This window comes from Silurus meridionalis, chromosome 1 (assembly GCF_014805685.1).
Source record: "Silurus meridionalis isolate SWU-2019-XX chromosome 1, ASM1480568v1, whole genome shotgun sequence".
Lineage (NCBI taxonomy): Eukaryota > Metazoa > Chordata > Actinopteri > Siluriformes > Siluridae > Silurus > Silurus meridionalis.
Genome location: NC_060884.1, coordinates 31,338,949 through 31,360,210, shown reverse-complemented (window position 1 = coordinate 31,360,210; position 21,262 = coordinate 31,338,949). Strand labels below are relative to the sequence as shown.

General features: G+C 38.7%; 1 protein-coding gene across 4 annotated transcripts; it reads right to left on the bottom strand.

The window, feature by feature from the left end:
• Positions 1-682: 682 nt before the first annotated feature.
• Positions 683-20,937, bottom strand: slc25a12 (solute carrier family 25 member 12). Of its 4 annotated transcripts, none has more exons than XM_046851996.1 (18): positions 20,882-20,937; positions 20,152-20,205; positions 11,679-11,824; positions 10,132-10,247; positions 9,703-9,842; positions 8,339-8,485; positions 7,427-7,565; positions 7,111-7,204; positions 6,403-6,487; positions 6,089-6,170; positions 5,788-5,946; positions 5,444-5,496; positions 4,899-4,979; positions 4,058-4,198; positions 3,793-3,931; positions 3,348-3,506; positions 2,991-3,081; positions 683-2,560 (listed from the first exon to the last, which is right to left on the bottom strand). In XM_046851996.1, the coding sequence occupies exons 1-18, from the start codon at positions 20,891-20,893 to the stop codon at positions 2,365-2,367; spliced, it is 2,034 nt and encodes a 677-aa protein (XP_046707952.1). In that variant the 5' UTR covers positions 20,894-20,937; the 3' UTR covers positions 683-2,364. The 4 variants fall into 4 exon arrangements, with proteins under 4 accessions (XP_046707952.1, XP_046707944.1, XP_046707960.1 ...); XM_046851988.1 differs by lacking the exon at positions 20,152-20,205 and adding an exon at positions 16,989-17,042 and having other exon boundaries at positions 20,882-20,899; XM_046852004.1 differs by lacking the exon at positions 20,882-20,937 and adding an exon at positions 20,310-20,330.
• Between the last annotated feature and the right edge of the window lie 325 nt (positions 20,938-21,262).

The window sequence follows — 21,262 nt, the reverse complement described above, 5'->3', positions numbered from 1 at the left end:
ATTATACAACTTTAATAGTTTGTCCACCTTGAAATTTAATTGAGATTATATATATATATATAAACACACACAAAATGTTTTGTGTGTGTATACACACACACACTATGTAGAAGCATAAGCAGTGTATTTGCTGCACTGATCAATAAACCACACTGTACAAAATCCCCAACTGAAAATGAGCAATAATACAATACAGACCCTTTCTCATTCATAGAATTTAACACTGATATGAGGCCATCTGCAGAACCCAAATATTAAACAGGAAGTGGCAGCTTGGTAGTCAAGAGATTAGACCTCATGAGCTTCTGATCAAAGTTCAACATTTTAACTATTGAGCTTCCTCTTCCTGAACTTGTCTCCTCATAGTGAGGAAAAAAAAAATCCTACAACTTCCCCATTAATGATCTGAAAAAAAAAAAAAAAAAGCTCATTTATTTCACTCCTATTTCTAATGAAACTGTATGAAGTACCGGCATGTATGTGTGTGTAGAGAGGAGGCCTCTGTAAAAACAGTTTTCTAGCATCTACTATATAATCAGGGAAAAAAAAGAACAGCAAACACGAGGATGGGAGTACAAAGGACCACCTTCTACATGTTTATTCATCGTTCTCAAATACGAACCGAAACGTCAAATGAATCACAAACTCATTCCATTGTACTGAAATAAAGCTCAGTCCGGGGTTAAAATTTTAACTGTTCAGGATTTATTTCAATAAAATACAATTACAAGAATGAAATGCATTTAAATTATCTCCTAAACATGATCAGGTCAATTTCTTCCATCTTATAGTTTTATTCATTTATTTTTTTATATTTGACAATTTTGCCGCTTGTGGGATTTTGATCAGTCATTGGATTTGGGGAATCTCTGTACACGTGCCGGGGGTGGGGGGTGAGGCCCAGATGAAGACCACTGCACCATGCTCCTCTGTGCAAAAGAGATGTACAACTATGTACAGGGCCTGTGCAAGCTACGCAAAAAAAGCATTATGGAAGCAGAGGAAGAGGAGGAGGAGGAGGAAGAGGCGGGGCTTTACAGAGAGCATGCTTTAATAACACAGGAAAGGGATGAGGAGGAGGAAAAGAGGGAGGAAGCTTCCTAAACACCAGCAAAATAATAATAATGATGATAAAAATAGAAATAAGGTGAAGAGAGAAGATCAGACGCAGCCTTTACACATACGAGCATGGGGAACCTCAGGTCAAGTGGGACAGGAGGAGAAAAATCCGTCATGAAACTTGTGCGCATATATTTTAGTACTGTAATGCTGGCACGAAAAGTGAAATGATTTATAATCGTAAAAGGAAAGTGAATGATAGCTGCCTGTTAGCGTGGAGAAAAACGGAACAAAAACATGACTTTTCCCCACTTTCGGAAAATGTCTGACATTGTGGGAGACACGGGGAATTCTAGCCAGAATAACATCGAGCGAAGTCATCAATTTAGCATCAGTTGCATAAAAGAATCTTTACATACTTTTTACTCCCAAATCTGAATTTAGTGCAACGCTGATGAGAACCATCAACCGGACACATCATCCGCTGCTGTGCGTTCGATTTGTGCCCCTAAAGAAAAGTGACGGAGCGTTTATTTTTGTGCGAAATTGTCACTCTTCGAGGGAACATTAGTAGCATCTTAGTCTCATAAATAAAAAATAAAAAACCATGAACAAATCAGTAAAGACATCCTTATGTACCCTTATATACTTATAAAACAGTACTCCATCAGTAACAGCCTACTCAGTGCTCTACTGGTCTCGTATTAAGCAAGAGGAGGTATATTTTATGTAACAGTAGCAGGAATGGAATGTAAAAAAGCAAGAAAAAGCAGGCAAAACAAACAAACACGAACCACGATTCAAATTGATCAGAAAGCGACAGAGGCCAATTTTTAAGCTGTTTTTTGTTAATACCTTAACATTTTAAATGTCTAATCAATAAGTATATATATATATATATCTATATAATGTATACACACGTATACATATACACGCATGTGATAAGGAGTTGATGAGGATCTGGCAACCCAGACTGTCCCAAGTCACCTGAGCTCGTTGTGTTGATGGAGAGAACGTTCTGTTTTTAAACAGTCCGATTAAAAAAAGGAAAAAAAGCGAAGAAAAACAGAAAGAAAAACCCCAAACAAACAAACAAAAAAGGCTCACGCAGTTCATTAGAACGCTGTAATTGAGACATTCAGTCGGAACCGAGCAGGCACTGATTAACCGATCAGTAAATAAAACCCACCATCTCCCCCACCACACGACGACACTGACGACAGACTGGAACTAAAAACAGGAGAGAAGCAGGCTGGATGATGGACACAGCTGCTGGAGAGCAGGCCCGGAGTGGGCGTGGCGTGCTTAAGATGGCGCATCTTTAGCGGGCTGGATGCTGACCACGCCGGACGATTTGAATTTGGGCAGGTGGAGTCCGAATTTGCTTTCAACGCCAGCGAACGTTGCGGCGGCGAGACGGTAGCCTCCGACGTGCTCGGTGTTCACCGGGGGGAGCTCGGAGATACGGGACTTCGGGGTCGGCTCTGAACCGGACGGACGGCTGCAGAGAGAGAAGAAAGATCAGAGTTAAGATCTATTCAGATCTATTAATGGCTATGAATAAGCCAGTGTTTGTGTTTTAGTGGGGCTTCAAGTCAACAATGTTTACATTTTTTTCCTCCATGGAAACATCAAAATGTAATCGGTGAATAAAATCCCAAACATCTTTTGTTCATCAATTAGCTTTACGACAGTATTTTTCCACTCAAGTACTCAGTTTGTTGCACTCAAATACTTTTGCTAGATGACGACTCCTGGTCTTAAACATGAAAAAGCATAAAAATGCAACCTGCAATTGACTTCAGGCTTATTAAAAAAAGACTCAAGGAAATCCAAAGATAGAAGCAGATGCCTCTTTACAGCCACCACAAGTTATAGTTAAGTCATGATGAAGACCAAGATGATCAAGGACTCATCAGATCAGTACTTACTGTCCACCAAAGTCGACGTAAAACCATCTCTGAAGAAGCTCGTAGGTCAACAGGGTCACGGCGAACTGAGGTGATGAGCGGAAAACACGAGCTAGCAGGGAGAAAGAAGAAGAGAGAAAGCATGGTGTTATAAACCAGCGTTTCTGAAATGATCAGCATGGAGCAGTCTCTTATGTGGCTATTGTAGTACATTAGATCAAAGACGGTCCTGTGTTCATTCAAATTCTAAAATCTATTTTTTTAAAAAGCACATGTATGTGTGCATTATTAACAAAACCCTTCACCTCAGGTTTTCCCTGCCATCCAGGTGTGTATGTGTATGAGTGTGTGTGTGGGTCTCAGTGGCTGTTGTTTTACCTCCAGCTCCTTTCCAGAAAGCTCTGAAGCCCTCCTCTCTGAGGATCTTGCGGAAGCAGTCGATAACACCAGTGTAGGTGGTCTGACCTGCTCGAGCTGCCACCTGCAGTCGCGTTTTGATGACATCAGCCGGAGTGACCAGCGACGCAGCTGGGACTCCTGTTCAAAACAGTGGCCACAGTGACATGTAAACTACCAGGAAAAGTCAGGATTTATTCATAAACCAATGTTAGAGGCATGTCCAATTTCTGACCAATCAGCTCAAAGATTATTCCATACTGCTTTTTAAATGTTACATTATGCTAAAATTGTTATATTCTAGATTTCTATGTCAGACGGCAGATGAGACCTGCTATGCTGCATCACAGGGTTCTGTACTCTGACAAATTAGACTGTAATAAAGTGATGTAAAGGTGAACGAGTGATGGATGGGTGAAGTGGTGACCTGCGATGGCTCCGGCGGTGAGCAGTTGCAGCGGGCCGAGTCTTCCGTCCTCGTCAGCGAACGATGATTTGGTGTGCGCATACACCGGGAAGTAGATTGCAGAAAAGGGAATATCGCGCAGAAAACAAGCCTTTGCACCCTATACACACACAGAATAAAACCAATAATCAGAGGAAAGGTAATTTATTCAATAACTGTTTCTAAACTGATTCTTGTCCTTATACTCTTGTTTTTTTTTCTATAACAGACGAGAAGAGTGCGTTACCTTGTAGAGACCAAAGAATCCAAGGTCTCGGATCACACTGAGCGCGCTCACTCTGGGGCCAGTGGTGATCTCACCGGCTACTTGGAGACGGATCTTCACAATCTCAAGAGGGTTGGTGAAAATCACCTGAGAGGCGCCGGCCTATAGGTGTAGGAATGAGGTGGTTAATTCTACAATATCAATTACTTTGTACTTTCAATGTGGGCCATTAAGAAACATTAAGTTACATAAATCTTGAATGAAAGCGATTGGAAAGCAAGAAAATAGGCAAAAAAATGGCATAAATGGGGAAGGTGATTTAAAAAACTCAAACTTAAAACGCATTCATAAGTTGTCGCATAACTGTGTTGATGTTATAGCAGTTGCCTTGCCAATGTGAACCTGAGCACTGTGGTTTCAGCACCATGGACAGCTCTCCCAGAACAGTCCTTCAAAAAGGTGCCATTTACATTAATTACATGAACATGAACAGCATTTGGCAGACACCAGAGCAACTTACACTTATCTCATTCATACACCTGAACAGCTATAGGGTTAAGGGCCTTGCTCAGAGGCCTAGGAGTGGCAGCTTGGTGTGGCTGGGATTTGATCCAAGTCTTAACCACTAAGCTGACACCCCTTCCATTTGGTAAACTATTCTGAGAAACGTTTTAGGTGCATGAAGCCCAATTCACAAGTTCACAACCTCAAACAGATCAACTCTTTAAAGCGTCCCGTTAATAATTTTACATGCGGAGGTGGTAATTAATTAATCATTACTGAGGTATTTTTGGGATTTTTAATCCCCTTGTCTGAATCGAAGGAAATAACTGAGCGTACACCCTCACACCCTGATACTCACACATCCACCAGCCATAATCTCAGCAGGCAGAGGAATTGAACCATCTTTTTCAGTGAATTTGTCTCTCACAAAGTCGTTCATCTGCAAGATAAAAACAGTCAAGCTTAAACTCCAATAATGCGTTTTATTTCTAGTTCAGAATGTTTATAAAAAAAAATAAAAAAAAGACATTTAAGGCAGCAATAAATTATGCAAAAGTATGATTAATACATTTACATCAATTATTTCCTAGTTTTCACATTAACGTAGTTTTTTTTTTTGTTGCAATGTGTGAAGCGTCTTCAGTGCCCCCTACAACGTCGTTTAGCGATCATTTGGAGAAAAAAATATTTAAAAAAATTTACCTCCAACATGGAAATGTAAAATAGACTAGTTGTTCGACTTAGAATTCGGACCAATCAATAATAAACACAATCCCCTTTGCATTAGTGTCTATTTGATTCTTTGAGCTGTTTTAATTTCAGCTTTTCCCGTGTGCACTTCAGAGTAGAACATTTAAAAAAAAACAGCATAGCTGGCTTGGAAAGAAGAAGAAAAACACTTACAGTGAGTTTGATAGCTTTCTCTGGAGCCACACCAATGAGCTGGGGAACAAGACCTGAGGAGAACAGTTACATACAGAGACACAACATGAGACAATCGCAGATAAACAAACTCGCTTTATATTAACAACATTACATATCTAACACATCAGGTTTGGATCTTCTACTTCAAGGGAAATTTTCATGCTACCACATCCAAAGATGTCCTTTATAATTGAATGTGTGCAACTTTGGTAAAGAACCACATATGGCTGGAAATGTTTTCAACTGCCTGATGAAGTCGGCTTCAACACGTGTACACGTCAGCGTGTGCTGAATTTTCAATCACCGGGTTTGCTGCGTTTTACCTCTATAAAAGCCGAAGAAACCCTCGTAGCGCAGGACTTTCTTTGCGCAGTCAAAGCTGTTCTTGTACATCAGCTCTCCTACGAAGGAGCCGGTGGAGCGCTGGTTCTGCATCCGCGTCTTCACCAGGTCTATAGGGTACACTGCCGTCGCTCCCGTCGCTGCAGGCAAAAGTCTTTTCTTAAATATGTTTTTTCTTAAACATGGTTTACATAATTCTATGATGACTGAAATTTAAATACGCTGCATATTGAGTGCTTTGCATGACTTGAACATTGTGTGTGTGTGTGTGTTATGTTTCACCTCCAGCAATAGAGCCAAGGGTGAAGCGATATGCTGACTCAGCAGCTTGAAGCCACACGGGACGAGACGCATCACCATGCATCTGAAAGAGACGGACAGGTGGATAGAGACACTAATAAAACATGCCTGCTCGTATCACAGCAGATAAAAAGCAACAGGTCCTGACCAATGTGCTGAAATCATCAGGGCTAACACGATACATTTTGCCTCTCAGACACAATGACTTTTACACAGACATGTCTACAACCTACACATATACTCACGCATTGTTTTTTTTCTATTCAGTGTTGGTGTGGTTAAATCAGGAAGCCCACCTGTCTCTGTGCCTCTGCAAGGTGATAAGGCAACGCGCCCTCCTCCAGAGGAGCGATCCGCTCAATATCAGCCAGGTTCAGACGCCTAGAGAGAAAACACATGTAAAGCACATGATGAAATATCCTGTGTTCTCACGAGTCTCGATGAGCTGAGAGCAATAACATACACAAAGCCATTTATATCTCTAAACATATACTAGGTTTGTGTTATTCTCATATTCAGGTTTGTGGACACCTGTGTATGTGCTTTTGGAACTTCTTAGTTCATATTTAGTCCACATTTGCAGTTACAATAACCTCCACTCATCTGGGAAGATGTTCCACTAGATTTTGGGGTGTGCTTGTGGAGGTTCATTGCCACAAGGGTGTTAGTAAAGTCAGGCACTGATATAGATGAGGTGAGGAGGCCTGAGGTACAGTCAGTGTTTCAGATCATCAAAAAGAAGTGTTCAAAAGGGGTTGAGGTCAGAGCTCTATAGCAAACAATCTTCCACTCTAATGCATGAAGCAGGTTTTGTGCACAGGGGTAGTGTCATGCTGGAACAGGTTTGGGCCTCCTAGTTCAAATTGAAAATTTCATGCTACCGCATCCAATGGGTTGAAAGAAACACACGTGGCTGGAAAAAGCGTAATAAATGTAGTCCATGTAGTGTGTGTATATATATATATATATATATATATATATATATATAATATATAATATATTACCCAGTTTGGGAGTGGAGGCCAGCGAGCTGATACAGGATATCGATCTCCATAGGAGTGATCTGACCAAACTTGTTTGCAGCAAGAACAAACTCCTCTATAGACAGAAAAATAAAGAAGAGAGAAACACAAACACACAGTTAAAGAATGCTGGATCACATAAAAAGAAAATCCCAACCATTCTCAAAACACACTTCTTATAATAATAATAATAATAATAATAATAATAATAATAACACACACACACACACACACACACACACACACACACACACACACACACACACACACACAGTGTGCACACTGAACGCCGTCGTACCTTTAGTCAGAAGTGTATCCTTGCGGCTGCCGGCGAGCGTGCTGTAGATCTTGCGGATGAGTTCCATGTTGTTGAGGAGTGAATTGAAAGCGTTGAAGTAGGAGAAGCTGACCATGTGAGAGGTTCCGCTCCCTGCTGCCTGGAAACAGAAAGCAATTTCACAACAAAATCATTTAAAGCAAATACAACAAACACAAATACATACAAACCAATATTTAGAGAGCATGTAGAATATCTGGTCATTATCTGCATACAGATGTACAAGTAGGATATTATAAATAGGATAATGAGAAGTTCTGCCCTCAGTCACTGCCCTCATTCCTAAAAGTTTATATCATGATCATGTTTTGATGATGGCATGAATGTGTTGTTTAGCCCTACCACTAAAAACACAATCTACCATCAAGAACCTTTCCATATTAATAATTCCTTTAGATTAATATCACAAACACAATTTTATAATGCCTCCAGGATTTCCAATTAAACAAGCCACATTTAATGAATAACATCTATTGCATTGTCTATTTTTTTCCTGACACTGCACTTGTAGATTAAGGTAAAGTATTATTATAGAACATGAATACTGATTCACAATTCCTAAACGATGAATCAGCAATCTGATCTCAGACACTGAATCTCCACTCCAACCCATTTTATTGGCTCTGTACTGCTGAATACAAAGTATTTTACTGCCAGTGGTCCAAATGTGTAACAAAATAACAGAAAAGCTGGTACCAATTTGTGTGTCAAACTGGCCTTTTTTTAAATATAAGCTTTAGCAATTGCTAGAGGTAAAAACCCACTGTAGGTCTCCTGAGCCATGAGTTTCTGTGTGTTTGGTAAAGATGTCTTTTAGAGGATTGACACAGAGAACAAGCTGTAAAAATACACCTCTCTCGCACACACACTTACTGAAACCAGATTTTCCTCAACAAAACTGGTCAGCATGTGGTGTCTGATGGTGGACATGATGTCACTAAAGTCCAAAGCAGAGATCATCCCGGTTTTAGCTTTGTCCTTCTGCGCGAACGCCTGACGGGCGTGCTCCAACTGCAGCTCCTACAGCGTCAACAAAGGGACAAAAAAAAGAAAAAAGATAAGGTGGATAATCAGATGCATCACTGTTAATTAAATAACGTATATCTATTAAGCAGAAACAAAGTCACAACTTCATTTACTACAGTCAATAGACGGCATGAGATTTGGGGGTCGTCTTAATCTATGTTGTGATGATATGAAAGTATATGTAGGACAGTAGGATGTAATTTAGGACATGACTCAAGCACAGCTTTACAAACTTATTACTGACTTTATACCATCCATCCACATTTATCTCATGTTCCTTTACTCCTCACAACTTTCATACTCCAGGAGATCCAACGAACACACACACACACACACACACACACACACACACACACACACACACACACACACACACACACACACACACACACACACGCTATTTCATTTAGGGCTGCAGCTATCGATTAATTTAATAATCGAGTATTCTAACGATTAATCGAATTAGTAGTACTGTTTATTTTTTAAAGATCAATACTAAATATACAAGAGAAAATAAGACGGGTCTCTTAAAGTGAACAAGATAATATGTTTCCTTTTTTAGAAAAATTGATATTTTGCTGAAATTGCACACGAGAATATCTGTGAAAACTAAAACCATTTCGTGCATTTAATTGCCATATTACATCAAAATGCAAGAACAAATATATATATATAAAAATAATTTACAAAAAAATTTTAATCCCAAGCTTTGGAAACTCTCGTTATCTTTGGCCTGAATCTTCTCCTCGCCCCTCTCCGTTTTCTCCCCATTCTGCAGTATATTCTGTGTTACCTGTCCAGAGCGCTCCCGAGTTCAGCGGGTGGTGCGTCAGTAATAATTATCCGTGGGGAAACGCAGTGCTGTGTGCGGTTAAATGGACTAAATGAAGCATTTTTGTATTTGAGTTACTCGAGGAATCGTCATTACATTTGGTTGATAACTTTATCAACATGGACTTACAGTAGAATTATTTTATTTATACAACAGAGCAGTTGAGGGGCCTTGCTTAAGAGCCCAGGAGTAGCAGCTTGGTGATTTTCTGGGATTTGAACTCACAACTGTCCCGGTCCACCTTTCTTTTTAGTCTGCGATTTTTTAATTAACGTGAGTAATAACGCAAATTTCCTTATGAACGTGCAGGGGAACACACACAGGTGATGAACCAGCTGTGTCCAAATGCCTGATGGGAGTGTGTGTGTGTGTGTGGTACCTGCAGGAACTGGGTGAACTCCAGGTAGCTGAGGTGTTTGGTCCGGTCGTGGCCGAAGTGAAGGCGGATGAACTCGCAGTCCCAGTTGAAGGGGATGTGGTGATGCACTGTCGTCTGGCTGAATATATCACGCACATTTTCTACAGACGAAGAAAAAAAAAACGAGAGAGACCAGATTGAGATAAGAATAGACAAATAGAGAGAGATGAAGATAGAGGAGACAAAGAAGAATTGAAAAACAGAGTGAAGTAAAGTGAAGTAGAGAAAGAAAAAAAGAAAGTGTCAAAAAAGAGAATGACAAACAATAGTGAACAATAGAATGATAAAATAAGACCGAATGAGAACGAGAGAGGAAAACAAAATTATAGATCCAATCCTGAGCAAATGAACAAAAACAGGAAAGGGCAAGAATAATGTGCACACACTCACCAAAAGAGATGTCTCCAGTCCCGGTTTTATCAAAAAGCTGGAAGGCCACGATGAACAGAGCATCTGGCACACAGAGTATAGACTCAAAAGCCAAAAACTCCTGGAATGAAATCAGCCTGTGGGTTGAGAGAAAAACAAAACGAGAGAAAAAGAGAGATTAATTTAGATTAATGGTAATATTACGGTCCAGCAGTTTACTGGATGTTCCTGAAAGACAACACTGAACTTATCATTAGAAAGGATGCACATATTACTGTAATTAGACCTCAGAAAGACTCGGAGCAGAAAAGATTTGGGAGAGAAGAAAAATAATTATATTGAAGAAACAAAAACAACCAAAATAACATTTCTATGATGCAGACATCATACACTAAACTGCCAAAATTATTGGGACACCTGACTTTTGTTGTTTAACGTGTGCGCTCCAGCAAAATCAACTGCGTCCTGAATGTTAGGGCGAAGGGCAACACAAAGGTTGCTTATGTAATGTCTGCTCAAGTAATCACTAAAATATCAGGTAGGTGTTACCAAATTGTCATTATTTAATTACTGTTAATTACCTTTTAATTACAGTTATAGTTAAAAATGATCCTACTGTTGTATAAGGAGTGATTTACAAACAAAGAAACAATGTTGCCGAAGGAAGCACATGTTTGTACTTGCTTCAGTACTGCTCTCTCTAACCTTTCTACAGCTCGAATATAGAGATTTAAGTTATTTGAGGTGTGTATGATAATTGCGATGTGGGAGATTAAAAGTAGTTTGTGCAGCTTCAGAAGACAGCAAGGAGATCAGCGAGACATCACTTTTGCACAGTTTTACAACTATAAACATGCTGCTACAACAACCTGCAAGAACGCAACATAAAGCAGCAGAAAATATAAATCTCACACACCTAAAAAATAAGCCCAGTGACAGACAGGATGAGAGGAGAGATATGAAAGAGGAGACCACAGAGCAGAGAGAATAAGACTAGAGACAAGATGAAGATAAGACAGAAAGAATTCAGACATGAGAGCAGACAGGATGAGAAGAGATGAGATGGAGGTGAGAGCAGACAGGATGAGAAGAGATGAGATGGAGGTGAGAGCAGACAGGATGAGAAGAGATCGAGATGGAGGTGAGAGCAGACAGGATGAGAAGAGATACGAGATGGAGGTGAGAGCAGACAGGATGAGAAGAGATACGAGATGGAGGTGAGAGCAGACAGGATGAGAAGAGATCGAGATGGAGGTGAGAGCAGACAGGATGAGAGAAGGTATCAGCTAAAGGTAAGGCCACAGGGAATGAGATGAAATGATGAGAAAAGAGGTGAGACCACACAAGTACTGAGATGGGAGTGGGACTACAGAAATGAGTACTGTTGAAGGAATAGAGATTAGAACAAAGAGAATTGAAATAAGAAAAGAACATAGAAGAGAAAAGGAGACTACAGGAATAAAAAGTAAAATGACCATAATATGGACTAAATGGAGAAAAGTCCAAAGAGATAGATAGAGGAAAGATGAGCTGAGACCAGGCAGAGTTTGGATGGTTTCGAGTCTTACCCATCCTTGGTGGTGTCTGCCACTCCAGCGAGCAGCTGTACGGTTTTGGGGTTGTGATGGATCTGAGTATGGAGACCCAAATACTTCTGTACAAAGTCACTGGGGGTCATAAAGCGGTCTCCATCTTTATCCACAACACTGGCATACTAAACACACACACACACACACGCGCACACACACGCGCACACACGCGCGCAGCGTTAATTGATATTCAATATAGCAATTAAAGAAAAGTATAACCAGCACATAAAAGAAAAAAATTTAATAAAAAATAAAAAACACCACCACACGTTTCAGTCTGGACTAATGTAATGGGAAAAAGTTTGACTTGCAAATACGCTAGACTTCACGCAGGTCTCTTTCCTGCTGTCTAAATCGCTCGCTGATGTAAACAGGAACATCAAGCGCCAATTTCACAGAACAATGACCGACGACCTGCAGGGTGGATGTAGCGCGAGACAGACACACACTCGGAACAAATAAAAACGGAAGCCAACTCATGTCTCTGTGTGTGTTAGCAAAGAGAAAAGGTCTGATATGAGCTTTAAACCAGGTTCCTCCTGCGAAATTCACAGGTTTTAAAAAAAACACAAACATTCTGCTGGTTTATGGCCATGTTTTCCTAGTGTGTGTGTACAAAGCTGAGAAAAAAAAAAGCTGCTGCACACTGACACACACACAGCGAAAAATATTTCAGCCTGGTCACTGTGTCCCACGGCATGAATTTAAATGCATCTTAAAGGACACTAAGTCTAACTCGAGCTCTTTTTTCAGCACAGATGCACTTCTCTTGAGATAAGATTTCTCGAAAAGAGATTCGAAGACATTCGTGAAAAGACAATTCTACTCATGAGGCACATATAAACTATCAAATGCTCGGGAACTTTTATCACTCAATTAATACAGTCAACTTCTACAACTTTAGATATGATGCTACAAAAACATCACCACCAAACAATGATACGAAAGAGTTTGCTTGTGCTTGACTCCTTTCTCAGGAGAACTCAGCTCTGAGCTCAGACATGCTCAGAAACCAGCTGAATATTTCTCATTTATTTTGCAGTATTTATCTTATATTTCATTATTGCATCATTTACTTTTATCTTGCATTTCGTCTCTAGAATAATTTTCTATTGATGCTTTGGCAATATACAGCATGCAGGCTTAACTCACGAGTTTATAAAAGGTCACCGTGCAGAGAGAATGTAGCTGAACTGCAGGCGCTAATTAGAGGATAAACGCTAATGGCGGCAGCTTCAGATTGTAAATCCGATTTTTTAATCTCATGGAGGATCAAAAGTGTGATGTATGGTATGATCTCATACGTTACTGTCCTGCAAACACTCCCGTAAATGTTAAACACTCCAAAAGACACGGTGCTGAATATACAATTTTTTTTCTTAATAAAACATTAATATATAATAAACTTTCACGCTAATCCAGAAAATCCTGCTCAGTCACATTGTTCCTCAGTGAGAGAGGGTTCAGCTTTACTATAACACACAAGGCAGACCACTAACTGATGGACAACTTGTTTATCAGGTTTAGCTAGGATTATATATATATATATATATATATATATATATATATATATATATATATATATATATATATATATATATATAAAATTATAAATAAAATTATCATTTACTGCACAAAAATTTGCATTTATAGTACAAAGTTTAAATGTGTAAAAAAAAAAAAAAAAAAGAAAAGAACAAAAAAAACCCATACAAAATACAAGGAATAAATTATAGTTTTGAAATTTTTTGTAAATTATCAAATACGAATGCAGCAAATAAAAGTACAAATCCATCATTAAAAAAAGAAGATAAATATATATGAAAAAACTAAAATATATAAAAAAAAAAAAAAGTGAGAAAAAAAAAAATGCCATTTCACATAGCAATATAAAAATCAATGAAATGTTATTTTTGTGTTATAAAAATAATAAAAGTGAAAAGCTTGTACACCACATTTATCAGTCGGACAAGCGCTGGGGTTGAGCTTCATTCAAATTCTAAACGCTACACGAGTCTTTGCTGTCGCACCGGCAGAATAAAGAGGAGTTTCTTTCCATCAGCTGTCGTCCTTCTAAAATCTGACCCTGGATACTGAAGTGTACATGACCGTCACAAGCTCATCCTGAACTCAGACACTGATCTGTACATCTCCATTCTGAGATCTTCCATTTAAAATATCATAGCACAATTACTACATGATCTCCAAATAGTCACTGTACCTATAAACCTTTTTACCACTCACCTTTATATTTACACACCATGTCATTTATATTGAAAATATCACTTTATATAATAAAAATGCAGGTATGAAGTGACCAGCTAAGTGTAAATTACATGGTGCAATCCATCCATCCATCCATCTATCCATCTATCTATCTATCTATCTATCTATCTATCTATCTATCTATCTATCTATCTATCTGTGTGTCAGTGTTGATGGTGCTCTCAATGCTGGGAAATAAATGCAGATATACAGCCATACAACATTAAGAACTATCTTCAGCACAGAGATCAACAAGGAGTCCTGGAAGTAATAGTTTTGGCACCTCCAGATCACTAATCTCAACATCATAAAGCCTGTCTGGGATTCCATACACAGAGACAGAAGAATTTGAGGCAGCCTACATCCATTCTCTAAGATGTCTGGAATAACCAAGTTGACAATTTCCTTCAAAAACAGTGTGCAAGTGAATGTAGAATTGTTGCTGTTTTGCAGACCAAGCGTAGTCACACCAAATATCCATGTGTTGGATTTCTCTTTTGTGCATTTAAATCCATAACTGATACACACTATATATGGGAATAGCCAAAAGAAGAAAAAAAATAAATATAACCTAAATATAACTTGAGCTACACTTTATAAATATTTCACACAACATTTAATAACAGCACATACACCTCAAGTTACACTTCCAATGTATAAATCCTTGTTAGACACAAAGTGTGAGCATAGTAACTTAAACATCACTGTTCCATATCTAATGCACTCTATACGATGCACAGAACAATAGCGATAGCGAGCGTCACAGAAACACGTCTGGACTTGTCTTTATTTTCCACATACACCTAATCCACATAATGCACTCTTTTCTCATTTCTTACGTCTAATCTACTGCAGAAAAAGGAAAATTATAGCTTTTTTTTCTATATATAACATTCACAAACCTGTTTTTGTATTGTTGTGTGTGTGTGTGTGTGTGTGTGTGTGTGTGTGTGTGTGTGTGTGTGTGTGAGAGAAGAGGGCGTGCAATGCAAAAATAGTTGCCGATGCAGAATGTTCTGTTCATAAAAGTAAAAAGATCATTTGTTCAAAACCCCAAAGGGAACAGGCACCTAAACCTCAAACAGCTCTGAACTCGTATTATTTCCTCCAACACACAACACACTCCACACGGAGAAATGTGTAGCTCTAATATTTCAGTGCTCCTCCGTTATTATTGGCACTAGTGGTCAAAATGAACAATGGTGTCTGGAACGAAAAAAAAAAGTCAAGCTTCTGATATTTTCTTTAAAAGAAATTCACAGAAAGACTCTGCTCTCGTGGATATTAAACACTATTTGCAAACAAGTTTTAGTGAACAAACAAACAAACAAAAAAATAAAAAAATACACTGTGTGCGCCGTTACTAGGCACAGGAAAATGTATAATCACATGTGAGTATATGTACCTAAATAAAAAATATTTTACAAAACTGTAATTTTTGCAACTGGTTAAATTTTTTAAATAAAAACAATATTCACAGACTTCTAATATTTTGCTCACATTTTACAAGAGTGCCAAAATTAGTGGAACTGCACATTCACTCATTGGCACTGTATAAGAATAAAAACAGTAAAAAAACAAATTATAATAATAATTAAAATTAATAATAATAAATAAAAAAAAAACCTTAAGTTAAAAGCAGTCCACACTTATTCTGCAAATTCGACTCCACAAAACTATTCTAAAAATCATAATTATTGTATTTTTCATTTTCTCCTTCTTTAAAACATCATCCTCAACTCAATATCACTTCATATACATTTTTTTTATTTCCATCAAAATACTGGAATTTCTCTGCACTTAGACATTCGATTCACTTCAGTGTTGTTTGTATAGCGATTTTAAAATCGGATGCTGTCCCAAAGCAGAACTAACAGATTACGAATATTATTATAAATAAGTCCTTATGAGTGTATTACTAATGAGCGAGCCAGTGGTGACGAAACATCTGGGCGACACCGAATGTCCGTTCATTGTTCTTCCGTTATTTTGGAGGACACTTGAGTGCAGAAGAACTGCTCATGGTGATTATATAATTACAGCCCAAATCCATCTTCATGGTTCTGGAGATTAAACTCCATAGCAACCTTGTGGATCTTTAAGCTGTTTAATCTGGAAGCATTGTGTAGATATAATATGTTTTAACACTTAATATAAATTAATATCCAATATGGTCCGATACGTCAAAAAAAACATCACGATACTTCAAAAGATTGTGATTGTGATGAAGGTTTGATAAGCAACTGATGGACAAAACAACATTTACTTTAAGACGATTCTCTCTTCGATTAGAGACTAAGTGTGCAGCTGAGGATGATTCCACATGAACAGCCTAAAGAGTCATGAAGTTACTGAGCAACCAGAGAACTACGAGGGTGGATTTGGACTGTAATTAATATCAACAGTCTGCTACAAAGACTTGACAGTTTGCATGAACAGTTCTGCATTTGAGGACCAATCACTGAACATCACACCTCAACAGTGATCAACAATAATAAAAGGATATTTTGTGCCAAACAGATTACGACAGATTCACTAATGTTATGGTTCCTCTCAAAGTTTCTTCCCCACACCATCTGAGTGAGTTCTTCATTAGCACTTGTTTGCTTATTAACGTTAAACCTATAGGCTCCATCATACAAATTCATATTTTATAACAATAATCTCTGAAAAGCTGCTTTTGGACAACGTTCATTGTTAAAAGTGATCTACAAATAAACATTATACAAATTATTTATTTATTCGGTTTTACACCAAGTTAAACAAGAAAAACCCTAATTTGATGCTCCTGTAACTATAGCAACCCCCCCTAAAGGAGACCTGTCATGGATTTATAAGGAGTGGTCTGTTTAAGGACACAATTTATTATAAATCACATTGTTAATATATTCTAATTGACAACTAAGAATGTGGAGACGCAGCTTTGACTCGAACGTCTAATTCAGAAGACGTGACAGCTCAAATGCTTTCAGTCAGAATGTAAACACATGACGATAGCAAAACATGGTAGAAATGGAGTTTTACCTTCTGGAAGATAAGCTTGAGCTCATTGGGGTCGGCCCTTTTAGTTGATTGCACCTGTAGAAAGAAAAGAAAAAGAACTTCAGGGTGTAGTATTGATCAAAATAGAGTTTAGTGTTCTTGCTTTTAGTTTCTGTCACTTGTGTCTCTCACACACACACACACACACACACACACACACACACACACACACACACACACAATCATTAGGCCTGATGCCCTCAACCTTGAAGGAATCCTACACACCAAGGGCACTTCCTGTACCTGAACGAGCTTACAGAAAGCACCCCAATACTGAGTGGTGAAGATGTTATTCTGTATCTATAACTCGATCCATATTTACTGACTATAGAGACACCAAGCCCACACTAGAAGACATGATGAACATACTGGAGGTAAAGTTTAACTCCCATTACAGCAAGTGAATGTGAGGGACGTTAGAGGTTTAGAGTAACATGCAAACACAAACATTAACTCTATCTATCTTAGCAAAAAATATCTCAAATAAAACTTCAGGAGGTCTGAAGTTGAACCCTGGTGCACCTCCTGTTTCCTCTCTAGAGGTTCAATATTTTCTCTGCTAATAGCTAATGGAGTACAGAAAGCATGCTAGCTAGCTAACCGCAGCGAAGCCGAAAACCCCCACAGCAGAAATGCATTTACATTCTCAGACTCAATCGAAACACCTGACTGTCTTTACAAACCCAAAGGTTGCAATCCTGCACAAAAACATTTATTTCCTAGATAAAGCGGGTGTGGAAAGCCGGAGTCACCTTGGCCGCCATGCTGCTCCTGACGTCACAAGCGCAGAACTGGCAATTTAACGCATGCGCAGTGATACTTCACCTCCAACACTACAAATCTCGCTTTTTCCTGCCCAGGAACCAATCAAACACCTTGATGCTCCCTACCTAGGTGTACTTAACCCTTATCCCCAGGGTATTAACACTTCTCACATTTTATATATAGAACATTATCTTGCCTATAGAATCGTGTGTGTGGTGTAAAATTAATGTACATAATTACATTAGAGCAGAATGTACATTTACAGAATCTCAGACTTTGTTAACTCGTGTAGATCACAGGAAATGGAAAGGGAAACGTAAATCTATCACAGGAGGAGAATCGGATTTATTTGGGTGAACTCGTCACAAATATTTATGAAAAGATTCTTTGTTTTTCACATTTTAATTCAAAACATTAGAATAATGGGCTGTATATTAACGTAACCCCATATAATCAAAATGGTATGATCCTCGTTTTAAAACACCTCTGCGAATATTCGATTGTGAGACTCTTCCTATTGAAGCATCGTATATTCGACTATTCGGGGTCACCCTCAATCAGAGATGGCAAAAGTACACACATCCGTCACTCAAGTACAAGTAGAAGTACAGATTCTGATGTTTTCAACTCTGGTAAAAGTTGAAGTACTGACCACACTTTTTCACTCAAGTTAAAGTTAAGTATGGGTTTTACTTATATAAAATGTAATCATTATTACTACCCGTTTCAGTGTCATGCTGGTAACTGGACCTCACGTCATATTAATATATTTATATGAAAGAATTTCAAATGTTGTTACCTAATGAATGTACCCAAGCTGAACAACCACTACACAAGCAGAGAAAAGATCATGAGATCGTGAGAGTGAGGGGATGACAGCATACAAATATCCCAGTTCACCAAACACCCAATATCCATGATCCCTCCAGATCTGCTCCTTTACCACAGACAAATCTACAGATAAAAGACTTAAGACTAAATAAATATGTTTTCAGCCTCGACTTAAACACTGACACTGAGTCCCAAACACTGATTGGAAGGTTGTTCCATAACTGTGAGGCTTTATAAGAGAAAGATCTGCCCCCTGCTGTAGTCTTCATTATTTGAGGTACCAACAAATAGCCTGCACCCTTTGATCTAAGTAGGCGTGGAGGATCATACTGGTACAGAATACTGCGGTGCGAGACCGTTAAGTGCTTTATACATCAGTAGTAATATTTTATAATCAATGCGAGATTTAATTGCGAGCCAGTGTAGACTGATTAAAACAGGGGTGATGTGGTCGTATTTCCTAGATCTAGTGATTACTTTTGCTGCTGCATTCTGAACTAACTGAAGCTTATTTCTGCACTTACTCGCACACCCAGACATTAAAGCGTTAAAGTGTAGATGTAATAAATGCATGAACTAGTTTTTCTGCATCCTGTAACGACATCATATTTCTAATTTTAGCAATATTTCTAAGGTGAAAGAAGACGATTCTGGTGATATTATTCACGTGAGCCTCAAAGAAAAGACTCGGGTCAATAATAACACCAAGATCTTTGACTGCGGTACACACTGAAACAGAAACACCATCCAGAGATGCTACGTAAACGGAAAGTTTGCTTCTAGCTGCATGTGGTCCTAGTAAAAGCACTTCCATCTTATCTGAGTTAAGCAGAAGGAAGTTATCAAGCGTCCACTGTCTAATGCTCTTTACACACTCCTCAACATTGTTAAGCTGATCTCTTTCATCTGGCTTTGCTGAAATATACAGGTGTCTATCATCAGCATAGCAATGGAAGCGAATACCATGTTTATGGATAATTTTACCCAGAGACAGCATATATATAAAAGCAGTGGGCCTAAGACAGATCCTTGCGGAACACCAAACTTTACCTCAAAGAGTGTGGAGAACTCACCATTTACATCAACAAACTGATAGCGATCCGTCAAATAAGACCTGAGCCAAGAGAGAGCTGTTCCCTTTATTTCAACAAAATTCTCCAGTCTAGAAAGCAGTATAGTGTGATCAAAAGTGTCAAAATCTGCACTAAGGTCAAGCAAAACAAATAAACATTATACAAATTATTTATTTATTCGGTTTTACACCAAGTTAAACAAGAAAAACCCCTAATTTGATGCTCCTGTAACTATAGCAACCCCCCCCTAAAGGAGACCTGTCATGGATTTATAAGGAGTGGTCTGTTTAAGGACACAATCTATTATAATCACATTATTATTATATTCTAATTAACAATTGTGAATGTGGAGACGCAGCTTTGACTCGAACGTCTAATTCGGAAGACGTGACAGCTCAAATGCTTTCAGTCTGAATGTAAACACATGACGATCTTCATCAGACAGAAAGCAAAACATGGTAGAAATGGAGTTTTACCTTCTGGAAGATAAGCTTGAGCTCATTGGGGTCGGCCCTTTTAGTTGATTGCACCTGTAGAAAGAAAAGAAAAAGAACTTCAGGGTGTTGTATTGATCAAAACAGAGTTTAGTGTTCTTGCTTTTAGTTTCTGTCACTTGTGTCTCTCACACACACACAATCATTAGGCCTGATGCCCTCAACCTTGAAGGAATCCTACACACCAAGGGCACTTCCTGTACCTGAACGAGCTTACAGAAAGCACCCCAATACTGAGTGGTGAAGATGTTATTCTGTATCTATAACTCGATCCATATTTACTGACTATAGAGACACCAAGCACACACTAGAAGACATGATGAACATACTGGAGGTAAAGTTTAACTCCCATTACAGCAAGTGAATGTGAGGGACGTTAGAGGTTTAGAGTAACATGCAAACACAAACATTAACTCTATCTATCTTAGCAAAAAATATCTCAAATAAAACTTCAGGAGGTCTGAAGTTGAACCCTGGTGCACCTCCTGTTTCCTCTCTAGAGGTTCAATATTTTCTCTGCTAATAGCTAATGGAGTACAGAAAGCATGCTAGCTAGCTAACCGCAGCGAAGCCGAAAACCCCCACAGCAGAAATGCATTTACATTCTCAGACTCAATCGAAACACCTGACTGTCTTTACAAACCCAAAGGTTGCAATCCTGCACAAAAACATTTATTTCCTAGATAAAGCGGGTGTGGAAAGCCGGAGTCACCTTGGCCGCCATGCTGCTCCTGACGTCACAAGCGCAGAACTGGCAATTTAACGCATGCGCAGTGATACTTCACCTCCAACACTACAAATCTCGCTTTTTCCTGCCCAGGAACCAATCAAACACCTTGATGCTCCCTACCTAGGTGTACTTAACCCTTATCCCCAGGGTATTAACACTTCTCACATTTTATATATAGAACATTATCTTGCCTATAGAATCGTGTGTGTGGTGTAAAATTAATGTACATAATTACATTAGAGCAGAATGTACATTTACAGAATCTCAGACTTTGTTAACTCGTGTAGATCACAGGAAATGGAAAGGGAAACGTAAATCTATCACAGGAGGAGGATCGGATTTATTTGGGTGAACTCGTCACAA

Excerpts from the sequence above, each read along its gene's own strand:
- slc25a12 (XM_046851996.1), bottom strand. Across the intron at positions 9,843-10,131 it reads GACTGGAGACATCTCTTTTG|AAAATGTGCGTGATATATTC; the intron begins GTGAGTGTGTGC and ends CTTCGTCTGTAG. Across the intron at positions 4,199-4,898 it reads AGATTATGGCTGGTGGATGT|GCCGGCGCCTCTCAGGTGAT; the intron begins GTGAGTATCAGG and ends CTACACCTATAG.